General features: G+C 38.2%; 1 protein-coding gene and 1 pseudogene across 1 annotated transcript; both read right to left on the bottom strand.

Moving 5' to 3' along the window:
• Positions 1-3,109: 3,109 nt before the first annotated feature.
• On the bottom strand, positions 3,110-4,074 carry LOC150057570 (olfactory receptor 2T11-like; annotated as a pseudogene).
• Positions 4,075-6,204: 2,130 nt separating this feature from the next.
• LOC150057569 (olfactory receptor 2T2-like) lies at positions 6,205-7,173 on the bottom strand. The gene has a single exon (XM_090340318.1). The coding sequence runs from the start codon at positions 7,171-7,173 to the stop codon at positions 6,205-6,207; it is 969 nt and encodes a 322-aa protein (XP_090196444.1).
• Between the last annotated feature and the right edge of the window lie 5,336 nt (positions 7,174-12,509).

Here is a 12,509-nt window from a genome sequence, read left to right as displayed (position 1 = left end):
TCCTTTATTGCAGACTCTTTGCTGGCCTGGAGCTCTGCTTCACTACTATCCCTGACCTTCTGTTGTTGCTGAACAAGGGCCCAGACTAGAGCATTGCCACACCAGCCATGTCATCCAGCTCTGTGGGCCCATCTATGTGGCTGCCATAGAATACACCTTTGTGCATGACCTCTGACTGCCACAGCGCTGCTGTCCTTCAGCCTCTGCTGTACATCACTCTGTGTGCCTTCCATGTGCTCCAAGCTGGTGCCACAGACTGTCAGAGCTGATGGAATCTTCGGCTACAATTTCATGACATTGCTGATGCTCTTGTGTGGGCCTCACTACCTGGAACACTGTTTATGTGAGTTCACTTTTGAATACAACCCTTTTTATCAAGGCACAGCGCTATTTGATACAGTTTCTCATTGGACATGCTTTTGCTCCTTGACATCCACCTTCTGTCATTTTATGATCCACCATGCGGTCCTTGAAGGGTATTCTACTTTCCAACAATATCAACCAAAATAGGCCACTTTGCCTCAAAAATCAATGTTTCATGTATTCTGCTTCAAAGCATGGCTGATTGATTGATTGGTTGAATAACTGTGAACCAACTTAGGTTCTCAGATTTGTAATTACATCCAGAAAGCCACCCAAGAAGTGGGATTATACCAATGAGAGTTTTAGCATGAAATGAAAGACCCTGTGGTTTCCCAAGGGAGTGAATCGTTGAGATCTTAATTCAAGGAAGCTGATCAATTATTGATGCTCTGTCCTACCCAGAAATCTTACCACTGGCAGAAAGAGCACTCATGAGACTTCTGAAGAAACTTAAATGAAAGGCAAACTAGACAATAAATATGATAACTGTAAGAAAGGAAGTCTTTCATTGAGAAGGACTGCAAGAAGTGTCAGAATTAGGGATATAAGAATAGAATTGAGGGGGGTGGGAGTTTGGCCTAGTGGTTAAAGTGCTTGCCTCGCATGCATGAAGTAGTACAGGCTTGAGCCTGAATATGTCATTTCATTTTATTCCAGTTTTTCTCCTCATCTAGTAATTTCTGTGATTTGCTTATAGAATTCATTGACATGATTTCCCCGATGTGGTACAGATATGACCTGATATTCCAAGTCAGATCCTTTTGTGTTCCTGCACTATTTTTATAGCAGGAAATGCTTCTTTTTGGTTAAGAGAAGATGACTACCATCTTTTTTTTACATCTTCACAATCAGAATTTAAACAATGATAATGGACACTGGACTGTGCACAAAAATACCATATGTAAATATTAGGCAATTTTAATTAAGGGAGAGAAACCAGAGTTAATTCCTTCAGTTGCTGATAACATCTACATTTCACTCAGCTTCACTGACATGACATTCATTGCTTTTCCTTAATACACACACACACACACACTCTTACATGTTCTGATTTTGTAAGTTTTTTGTTGGTTGCCTGTTTGCTGGTTTGTTGGTTGTGGAGCTTGAACTCTGGCCCTGAGTGCTGTCCCTCAGTTCTTCAGCTCAAGGCTAATGCTCTACCATTTGAGCCACAGCAACACTTGAAGATTTTTGTTTGTTTGTTTATAAAGCTACCAAAAGTACATTCTAAAAAAGGCTTAATCAGAAAACATGAAATGCAAATATATACTGGGAAAGTTACAAATATTTATATATTAACATAAATTTATCACTCATTTATATACCAACCGTGTCATGAAAAAAACAGTATTATGATTTCCACTGTGGTCTTCCATCAGTTGAACTTGGTTTAAGCTCTTGGTATTAACTTGCCACTTTGAGTCTGCATTTAGTGGAAGCCAAGCTGATGGAAGAACATGATGGAAATCAGGGTATGGTCACTTAAAATTTACATCATTCATAGATATTCTAGTCTCTGGATGTAGGTCCACAAACCATGGGAAAAAGAGACTAGACAGAAATGCTGGAGATAATTTTATAAATGTAAGTAGAGCATGGAACATTTTCATCTGCATTCTTGACGACTCAGAAGGCTGAGATCTGAGAATTGTAGTTTGGGTATTTTGGGTAAGAAACGATATGAGACTCCTGACTTTTTCTGGAAAGACAGAAAATTGGACACTGGCACTGTGGCTCCAAGTGTGAGAGCGTTACACAAAAGCTTTCTTGCTGTAGCTGAGACTGCCCAGTATAAACTGCCTTCTTCACTTAAGTCTTAGATGGCACATATTCTAAACTCAGCAAAACTTACCATTGTTTTCTTTATTTCCCATCTGACTCAATTAGTCTCAGGTCCTGGATTTAAGCCTTCTTTCTAAAGTGAGTTCTACCAACCCTGTGCTTTTAAATATCCTTTGTACTCTAAAGACTACCAATGGCATAACTGAAATTTCAAATTTTAATCTGAACTCCAATAAACTGATAACTGGCTTAAATATCTAAAATAAGCTGTAGAGGCCTATTCAATTTAATTCTTTGATTTAATTCAATTTAATTAACATAAATTCTACTCATTCAATTCAATTCTTAATTTCTCTTATCTATCAATGTAACATTTTTGCTACATTTGTCCTCCCCGTCTCCAAAACAAAAACCCATGCACTAATTTCTCTTGGTCTCTGTTCCAACTACTTTCATGCTTTTTGAAACTTCTTGAGTTTCTTCTTGAATCCCTATTTGCTTCCCACATGTATAGTTACCATCTCACACCTCTTTGAAAGATTATCATCTCACTCAGAATTGAATTCAAGTTCTTCCGATTATTGTTTGTTGCCAAATGACACAAAGTTGAGATATTTGAAGTTTCTGATTGTGGATGCTTTTATTACATTCTATGGAAAGTGATAAGCCGTTGTCAATATTGTAGAAGATTCTCCTTACACAGTTGTGGAATCCTTGGACATAGATGATTTTGTAGCTGGTTCATTTCTTAGATACAAGAACCTACAGTTTTAATATACAATGCAATGAACAGACCTTGTTCTTTTGTCAAAGATGTCTTCATAAGTAGTAAAACATCCCCTTCCCCCAGATAGCTAGAATTCAGATATACTGAGCCAACCCAGTTGTCAATAGTAAAGACATGTTATGGGATAACCAAGTCATTAATGATGACTGAAAAACACAGAAGTCTGGACATCAGTCTCTAAGCATTAGTTGTGACTACTTTCTGAGAGAGCGAGCAACGTGTAAATATCCTTTTAAATGCCCCGATGACATCCTTGTTTCTCAGACTGTAGATGAGAGGGTTCAGCATGGGTGTGACGATGGTGTAGAAGGCAGATACTACCTTGTCCTTCTCGGGCGTGTGGAATGACTCGGGCAGCACATAGGTGTAGAAAGCAGCTCCATAGAAAATGCTGACTACAGTTAAGTGGGATGAACAAGTAGTGAAAGCCTTCTTGCGGCCCTCTACAGAGCGCATGCGGTGGACAGCTAGCAAGATGAGAGAGTAGGAAGTGGAGATGATAGAGACCGGGATGAGCAACATGAGCACACAGCAAACGTACATCAGCGCTTCGTACAGCGACGTGTCCGCACAGGCCAGCCTGAGCACCGCAGGGATCTCACAGAAGAAATGATCGATTCTACGTGAGGAGCAGTAGGGGACATTCATAGTGATGGGAGTGAGCAGGAAGCCATCAAGTGAGCCCCCGAACCAGGCACCAGCGGCCAACAAAAGACACACTTTACGGTTCATCAGAACTGGATACCTGAGTGGGTTACAGACAGCCACATAGCGGTCATAGGCCATGAGGCCCAGGAGGAAGAACTCTGAGCCAATCATTGTCAAGTAGAGAAAGATCTGGATGCCACAGCCCACAAAGGAAATGGTCTTCTCTTTAGAAACCATATCCACCAGGAGTTTTGGGACATTGGTGCAAAGGAAAAGGCTATCCATGATGGATAGCTGGCTGAGCAGAAAGTACATGGGCGTGTGGAGTCGGGAATCTACCTGAATCAGGAATACATGATCAAATTTGCCATTACAGCTACCACAAAAATAGCAAAGATAACCGTGAAGACAAACCCTGTAGCTTTACTCCTCACCAGAAGTCCCAGCAGAATGAAGTCAGAGGATGAAGTTCTATTTCTCATCCACATTGCCTATGGCAGCTCCTCCAGAAGAGGGACACACCAAAGCAGGGAAGAAAATGAAACACATTCACTGTGGGTGAAACTTGCATGGAGATTGTACTTCAGAGACTACTGGTAGGGATATAATTTCCCAGGGATACAATTTTCAGCTAGAGAAAAACAAACAAACCATTAGAATTCTAGTCATCACCAATAAGTAACCATGACTTCTCTCTGCTGGTGAATGGCCTGTATCCTGTTGTGTCTAGCACTGATAAATGAAACTTTTCTATCTTAACAATAAATGAGGTAAATTTGAGTAAAATTTTGGTTAGTCTTTAGCTTCTCAACAATTTTCTAAACTTAAATTTGACAGGAAAAATAAACACCACATGAATGAATATTTTGTCTCATATTTTAGGACCTACATAAGGAAAGTTAATTTCAGTGAATAGACAATAGAAAGCTCATTACTGTCTTTTCTTTTTCTTTTTCGCTACATCTGGCCTTGAACTCAGGGCCTGGGCAGAGTCCTTGGGCTTTTCTCAAGGCTTGTGCCCTACCACTTGAGCCACAGCACCAAGTCTGGCTTTTTCTGTGTATGTGGTACCGAGGAATCAAATCTGGGGCTTCATGCGTGCTAGGCAAGCACTCTACCGTGAGGCCATACTCCTGGCCCTTCATTACTGTCTTTCTTAGTTAAAATTCTGTTCAAGTTGATCACTACCAAAATGTCACACCTGATCTCAACTAGCTAAATGTATATGTTACACGTATCATATGTATTACATATATGTCATATGTATAACATATCTGTTATGTATGTGTTATGTATATTTGCCAGACTATGAAGAGACAGATGGAGAATAAGGAAAATGATCAATCACAACAGGGGCTGAAAGAAGATATCTTAATTTATTCGATTTTTTAAATAATTTCTCTTTACTTAAGAATAAATGGACAACTTGTATTATTATAGCAATATTAAGATCTTAAGTAGACCATTTTCAATTCATCAACTATTAAATAGAAATGAATTCTTTATTATACAGAAGTTACTTATACATTTATTACTTACAAATAAGTCATACTTATATATTGAATTATTTGTTTGGAAATATTATTCATTTATTTATTTATTGTGCCAAGTCTGATGCTTAAAATCAGGACCTAGCCATGCTTCCTGAGAATTTGTTTTTGCTTTCAACTCTAGTATTGTACCCCTTGAGCAACAGCTCTACTTTCAGCTTTCTGGCAGTTTATTGGAAAATATAATTTCATGACGTTTCATGCCTAGGCTAGCTAAGATGGTGGTTCAGAGATCTCTGTCTTCTGAATAGCTAGGATTATAGACTTGAGCCACCAGCTCACGCTGTAACAAACATTTATTGATTTCTAGACATATAAACTCAATGTGAATAAATACATGGTCAGAATCTGTATACTAACTTTATAGGGGAAAATGTATACAATGTTACTGTAAATACAGAATCCCAATTAGAATCATATCACTTAGCCCATAGCTTCTTAAATATTAATTAATTGCAAATGTAAAAAATGTTCCTTGTAGTTTCCATTCAGATATTTTCCAGGAGTGCTCAGGAATGTATCTGAATAATAGAGATTAAGTTTAACATGGATAGAGTCTGGAGTTTTATCTTTAGCATCATAGAAAATGTTAGACAAAAGACACAAAAGCACTCGACATAGTATGTAAAAATCATCTATGCAGAACACTTAAAAGGGATTCATTTTGCTCTGCCCAGCATGATTCTGTGAACCTACTGTGTGTGTATGTGTAGGTGTGTATAATCCTGGGAATTGAACCCAGGGCCATTTTGATTGCTATTCAAGTTATCTACACCACCTATTTTTTTTAATATGTATTTTAAAACAAGTTCTGATTGTTTCTAGAATAACCTTGAAGTCACTGTTTAACCAAACATGCTTTTAAACTTGTAATTATCCAACTCCAGCTTCCCACATAACTCATATTTCAGATGCATTCACCATACGTGTTTCAAACACAGGTCTTAAGTAATGCTTGTAACAAGATTAGTTTGCTGACTGATAATTTTGTATTTTTAAAATGATATTTTTATAAGATAATAACATATTTTCCAGAAAGGCTTATGATTGGCCATGTGAATAAAAGTGTGTGGGCTAGTATTTCCTACCTCCATCCCCTGCTCTGATTCTCTGGGAGGAGGCAAATCTCCCTAGTACTTTCCTGAGAGCTGTGCCCACATCTTTATTCCTCAAGCTGTAGATAACTGGGTTTAGCATGGGTGTGAGGATAGTGTAGAAGGCAGACACGATCTTATTTTTCTCTGGTGTGTGGTAGGAATGAGGCAGCACGTTGGCATAGAAGACAGCCCCATAAAAAATGCTCACCACCATAATGTGGGAGGAGCAAGTAGCAAAGGCTTTGCGCCGGCCCTCAGCGGAGCTCATGCGATGGACAGTGACTAGGATGCGTGTGTAGGAAACAGAGATGATGGATAAAGGAATAACAAGCATCAAAACACAGCAAGCATACATCAGTGTCTCGTAGAGCGAAGTGTCAATGCAGGACAGCCTCAGCACAGCTGGGATCTCACAGAAAAAGTGATTGATCTTTCGAGACCTGCAGTAAGGAAAGCCCATGGTCAGAGGTGTCAGCATAAATCCATCCAAAGAGCCCCCAAACCAGGACCCCAGCACCATGAACAAGCAGATCTTATGATTCATGAGGACTGGGTATCTCAGAGGGTTGCACACAGCCACATACCGGTCATAAGCCATGAGACCCAGCAGGAAGAATTCTCCTCCAATTAGAGTCACATAGAGGAAAATCTGAAATGCACAGCCCAGGAAGGAAATGGTCTTTTGCGTGGATATGAGGTCTTGGAGCATCTTAGGGACAATGATGCAAATGTAGACAGTGTCCATGATGGAGAGCTGGCTGAGCAAGAAATACATGGGTGTATGTAGGTGGGTGTCCACGTGAATGAGCAGAATCATGACCAAGTTAGCTGTTACAGCCACCACAAAGATGGAGAAGATTACCGCAAAAAGAATCCCCGGGTATGCAAGATTGGTGATGAGTCCTAAAAGGATGAAGTCACTGGTATTTTGGAGATTTGTCTCCATGTCCGTGGCATGTGATAGAGGGATCCCTGGACTGTAAAGGTAAAAGTAAAATTGATGGGTTAAATAATTAACCCATGTTGAGAAAGTGTTCACTGTGAATAATAGCCTAAAAGTATGGTTTAAACTAGGGTGGCAGTACATGCTTGTAATACCAGTTACCACACAATTGGAAGCAGAACAATCCTGAGTAGTAAGATAGTGAGAAAATTTATTGTGACCTTGTCTAATAATGAAATAGAAATAAAAAAGCTGGATGACTTCACCTAGAGAAGTGTAAGAAGCCCTGGGTTCGACACTCAGTAAGAGAGGGAGGGAGAGGGAAAGAGAAGAGTGGGAGAGAGACAGAGAGGAAATTAAATTGACTTCAGAATCCTTTGACTTCTTCCTTCAAATTAATGGTAAGTATAATATTATACAAATAAATATCCAAAACACAATTAAAAACTTCATGAGAGCTGGGTACCACTGGTTCTTAACTATATTACAAGTCACTAAGGAGACTCTGGTTTGAGGATTGTGGTTCAAGCCAGCACATGCAGGAAAGTCTGTGAAACTCTTTTCTCCAGTTACCTACCACAAAACTGGATGGGGAGCTGTGGTTCAAGTGGTAGAGAACTAGCCTGGAGCAAAACACTCAGGGAAAGCACTCAGGCCTGAGTACAAGACCGGAACACATATATTTAAACAGTTCACTACAGATCTATATTCTACATGGTGAATGTTAGAAGTTAATGTGATAATCCATGAAGTACTTCCTTTAGAATCTGCATCAGATTTCTTGTAAAATAAATAAGCATTCTACATGCATTTTATAACTTTTATCACTCTAGATCAAAAGCTTTGGGGGGGTTGTGATTAGTGCCTTCTCTTTTAATCCATCTTTTAATCATTTCTTAATATATTATTAATTATTTATTTAAAATTTTGAGATACTTAGTAAATCAGTAAAAATGGATAACTCCATTATAGTATAGACAGAGTCTATACTGTCCTGAGTTGATGTGGGCAGGAAAGCATGTATATATCTGAATGGAACTCTTCTCAGCATTTGACTCCATTTGTTTCATGGGAAAATTTGTGATCAGAATTCTCAGATGAGCATTACCACATGATCTACTAAGTGAACATTTTATCACGGAGTTCTTTCAGACCATATGAAATCTGCCAAAATTTTATGTTTAAGTCCTGATCATAACATTGAATGATGACCTGTCAGTTCCTTAAATTATTGTTCAGTCAAAAGAGTCACAAATTTCCCTGGTAGGATAGTACTGGGAACCTACAAGAATTGAATGCTGTTGTAGGAATCCATGTACAATATGCTTCAAGTCTTGTGTTCATTTTTTGTTTTGTTATTGTCCCTTTATGTTTATAAGTAAAAATAACTAGGGATGATATAGAAACTTCTGAATTTAATTGTAAGAAGACACTAGTATTAAATTTTCTTTTACGTTGCATGAATTCTCTTAATATAAGCATGCAATTCTTTGATATGTTTAGAGATATTAACAAATACTATATCAGTTTTAATTATCAGATCCCGGTGTGCATTACTTAGTAGAAAACTAGCCTTGAGAAAGCACCAAGACAGTGCTCAAGTCCTGAGTTCAAGCTCCAGGACTGGCAACAAAGATAAGAAACAACTAATTGCTTTTGAAGCAATATATAAGCCAGTATATTTTGTCCAATATGAATACATATATTGTACTCTCTAGTATTCAGAAGAATCAGTATTTTTCCAGATCTCATGTTAGGGCAGATCTGAGACCAGTATACAAGCTGAAAAAGATACCATCTCAGGTTCAGGCATTTTTGGTCAAGACAGGAATGCCACATTGGCAGTTAATTATATAGTGTCATCCAGAAATGTCTACACTCAAGTACCGTTCATAATATCACCCAGTGTTATCAGATAAACCATCTGCCAGGGCATCACAGAGGAGGCAGTAGATCAAGTTCGATGCAGAGAATGCTGTGCAGGGAGGTGTTAGTTTCTGGTGTCTGTGCAGCAGGCTGCAATGGAAAGCTTGGCAGTTTGGTGAGAGACATGAATAATTGTGGTCTGTCCCATGGAGAGTAGAGGAAGGGGAAATAAACAGCATCTTCTTGTAAAAGACAGTGGAACTTTTCTGTGTCAGAGATAAGGTGTAAGCACAGAAATGCAGGCAGTTTAGGGCTTTCACAGTAGTTTATAAGACAGGAAGTCCAGATACATTTAGAAAATATTCTACCAGGAAGAATCCACGAATGCATGGGTTTATTAACCCAGGAATCTGGGATCCATAGTATTTGAGAACAAAGTGGCAAATGCCTTCTTCCCTGAGGGAATATTTCCTACTCCAATCTCAAAGAGGGAATAGTCAACTGCAAATGCTTTCTATATTAAAGGGTATCAGCTAACATCATTTAAAGTATTACCCATGAGGAGCATGCAATTCATTTTGGAATAAGAAGCCTATACCAATAATACAGGAATGTTTTGAACCCTAGCATGTTGATTTCTGGGGAAGGCATATATATTTATATTGATCATATATATATATATTTTTCATAATATTTTTTGCCAGTCCTGGGGACTGAACATAGAGCCTGCACACTGTCCTTGGGTTTTTCTCAAGGCTAGACTCTACCACTTGAGCCACAGCACCACTTCCGGCTTTTCTATGTATATAGTACCAAGGAATTAAACCAGGTCTTTGTGCATGTTCACACTCTACCATTAGGCCAAGGCCATGATTATGGTTTAAGCAACCAATAATATGACAAGCACTTCATGCTGCTGTGTTCTGTAGATATGAAAAACCTAGAAAAGTTCTAATTTGACCGATGGCATCATGAGGAAAAGTAGGAAAGAAGAGAAGATAGCTCAAGGCTTCTGGGATAACTGTAGGCAAGGCTGGCAGAAGGTATTAGCAGACTTTTAAGTGAGAATCAATCCAGTCCCAACTGAAGGGTGCTTGGGAGGTTATAAGAAAAGCTAATGAGAAGGATGAAGAGTACAGGTTAGGACACTGTCACTCAGACTCTTGAAAAATCATGTGCACATATGAGTGATTCCAGTTGGAAAAAATATTAAATTAAGAAAGATTTATATCACAGCTGTGTTGAAAATGATGTCATCAATATCCACCTCTATTAAGAGTGATTTTTAGCTATAAACGGCTGTGGACACTTGGATATTACTTCAAACGTTAGTCATGTTCAATCCTCTTCTTTCTATGACCACTTTGTATTCAGTGGGTGAATTGGACTATTGCCATTCATGTTTTCTTTAATTTTCATGATCATGAATTTCCAGTGATACCTACTTCATCTACTCTATTCATTCAAATAACTGATTTCCCTACTGGAAAATAATTTTGTACTTTCTCTCATGGCTCCAAGTCAGAAAATTTGAAAGCAGAAAAATTTGTATAAAATAATAAGATTCCCCTTACTTCAAAAGATATTATACTAAGTGTCACATGGATAGCTTTTACTGGACAGGTGATGGGATGGGAATTAATTCCGGTAATGAGCTTTGGATTTTATCTTTCAATTTACCTCAAAATTATTGCTGAGGTTATCACCAGTGAACCAGAAAATAATAAATACCATTGGGCTCCTGGAGAATTGGAAAACAAATTTAGAATTCTAGCCGCTAGCTGCCAACTGCTAGACAGAGTGAGATGTTGTTTTTATCTCCAGAAATACACTTCAGAGCAGTAGTTTCAGCTTGTGTGGTGGCAAACAGAAATCAAAGAATCTTGGAATAAGATTAATGTAGCCCACTCAACTAATACCATAGACATTAAAATGAAGGCAAAAGGGAAAGAACCACTATACAGCAGTAAAGATGATGGTCTGACAGGGAGAGCAGGGACCTACATACAACTATGCATAGATTGTTCATCATGGCATGTAGAAATCTACATGTGAAAATGTAGACATCACCGAGTTGAGTTCTGTGGGATGTTAACCCAATACTCATTCATATACCAGGGTAAGTTGCCTTCCAAGGAATTGTGTTCATGGATATTTTCTAGTTATGACAAAAATATAGTAAATTTCTCATCTTCCAGACACAAAGCCTTTCTCATATCTATTTGCAAAGAGGGCAGTCTTCTCATTATTATTATGTATAGAGTAATGCATTCTCCTCAGCTAGAACTGAACAGTCTTGGCATGGATACATTATCATTAAAATCTGTGATTATGACCATGAAGCATGCTTCCTTGACATTAGTTCTCACATCCATTTTTCTTTTTGGTATAAACAGTTTTCAACACAAATATTCATTTTTCATTGATCTACTTTCCATATTGTGGATAGATATATTCATGCTTAGTCTCAGAAAGGTTACTGCTGAGTTACCAGATAAGTTGAGCAAAATAGTTATATATCTTGGACCAAGACATGAGAAAGGGTATCAATATATGTGAATTAATGTACCTTCTATCTGGCAAATATAATGTAACCCTTCTATTAATTACAATAAAAATATATGAAAAAAACAGTTATATAGTGATGCCTAAAGGCAGAAGGTCGATGTTTTACAACATCCAATCCATTTTTCATCAAGTCGAAGATCCTACCTCACAGCTAGTGAGCTGAAGCTTCAGTAAAGACAGAAGTGCAGTGGCAGAACTCTTAAATGCCTAGGATATAGCGGTGAGGTCAAGTCTAAAGAAAGCTTGTTCATGGATTTTCCAATCCCAGGAGTAATGTGTTTGTTATTAATTTAATTCAGGCTTACTTGATTTACTTCAAACAATGGAGAAAGCTTCTCCCTGTTTGTCAGAGATATAGTCTATTCCCAAATGAAAGACTGGAATTTTTCTTGGTATTTCATCATGCTAGTTATCTAATCCTGCCATCTCATTGGTCAGAGACTAAGATTCAGACTCACATTAAATTTAAAAATAGATTTAAACTAAGTATTTACAGTTTATTTTCTTTTTTCATTTTTTAAATTTGATTTGTATTTTTGTTTTTGAACACAGGGCCTCGTACTTAATAGCAAGCAGGAGCTTTTCTACTTGAGCTATATCTTAAGATTTGGTGGGAGTGAGTATGGGGCTTGAACTTTGGGTCTGGCACTGTCCCTGAGCTCTTCAGCTCAAGACTACCACCTACTCCGGGAGTCATAGCCCCACCTTCCATTTTCTAGTGGTTAATGGGAAATAAGAGTCTCAAAGACATTAGTGCCCAGGCTGGCTTTGAATCTTGATCCTCAGATCTCAGCTTCCCGAGTAGCTAGGATTATAGGCATGAGCCACCATGCTCGGCTACCTTAAGATCTTAAATTTAAATATTTTTAAATGTACAATTGGGACTATAATGACCTGAAAACTGG

Source organism: Megascapheus bottae, chromosome 10 (assembly GCF_031878675.1).
Source record: "Megascapheus bottae isolate mThoBot1 chromosome 10, mThoBot2.hap1, whole genome shotgun sequence".
NCBI classification, from domain to species: domain Eukaryota; kingdom Metazoa; phylum Chordata; class Mammalia; order Rodentia; family Geomyidae; genus Megascapheus; species Megascapheus bottae.
The sequence above is the reverse complement of the archived record's forward strand: the minus strand, read 5'-3'. Positions and strand labels throughout refer to the sequence as shown.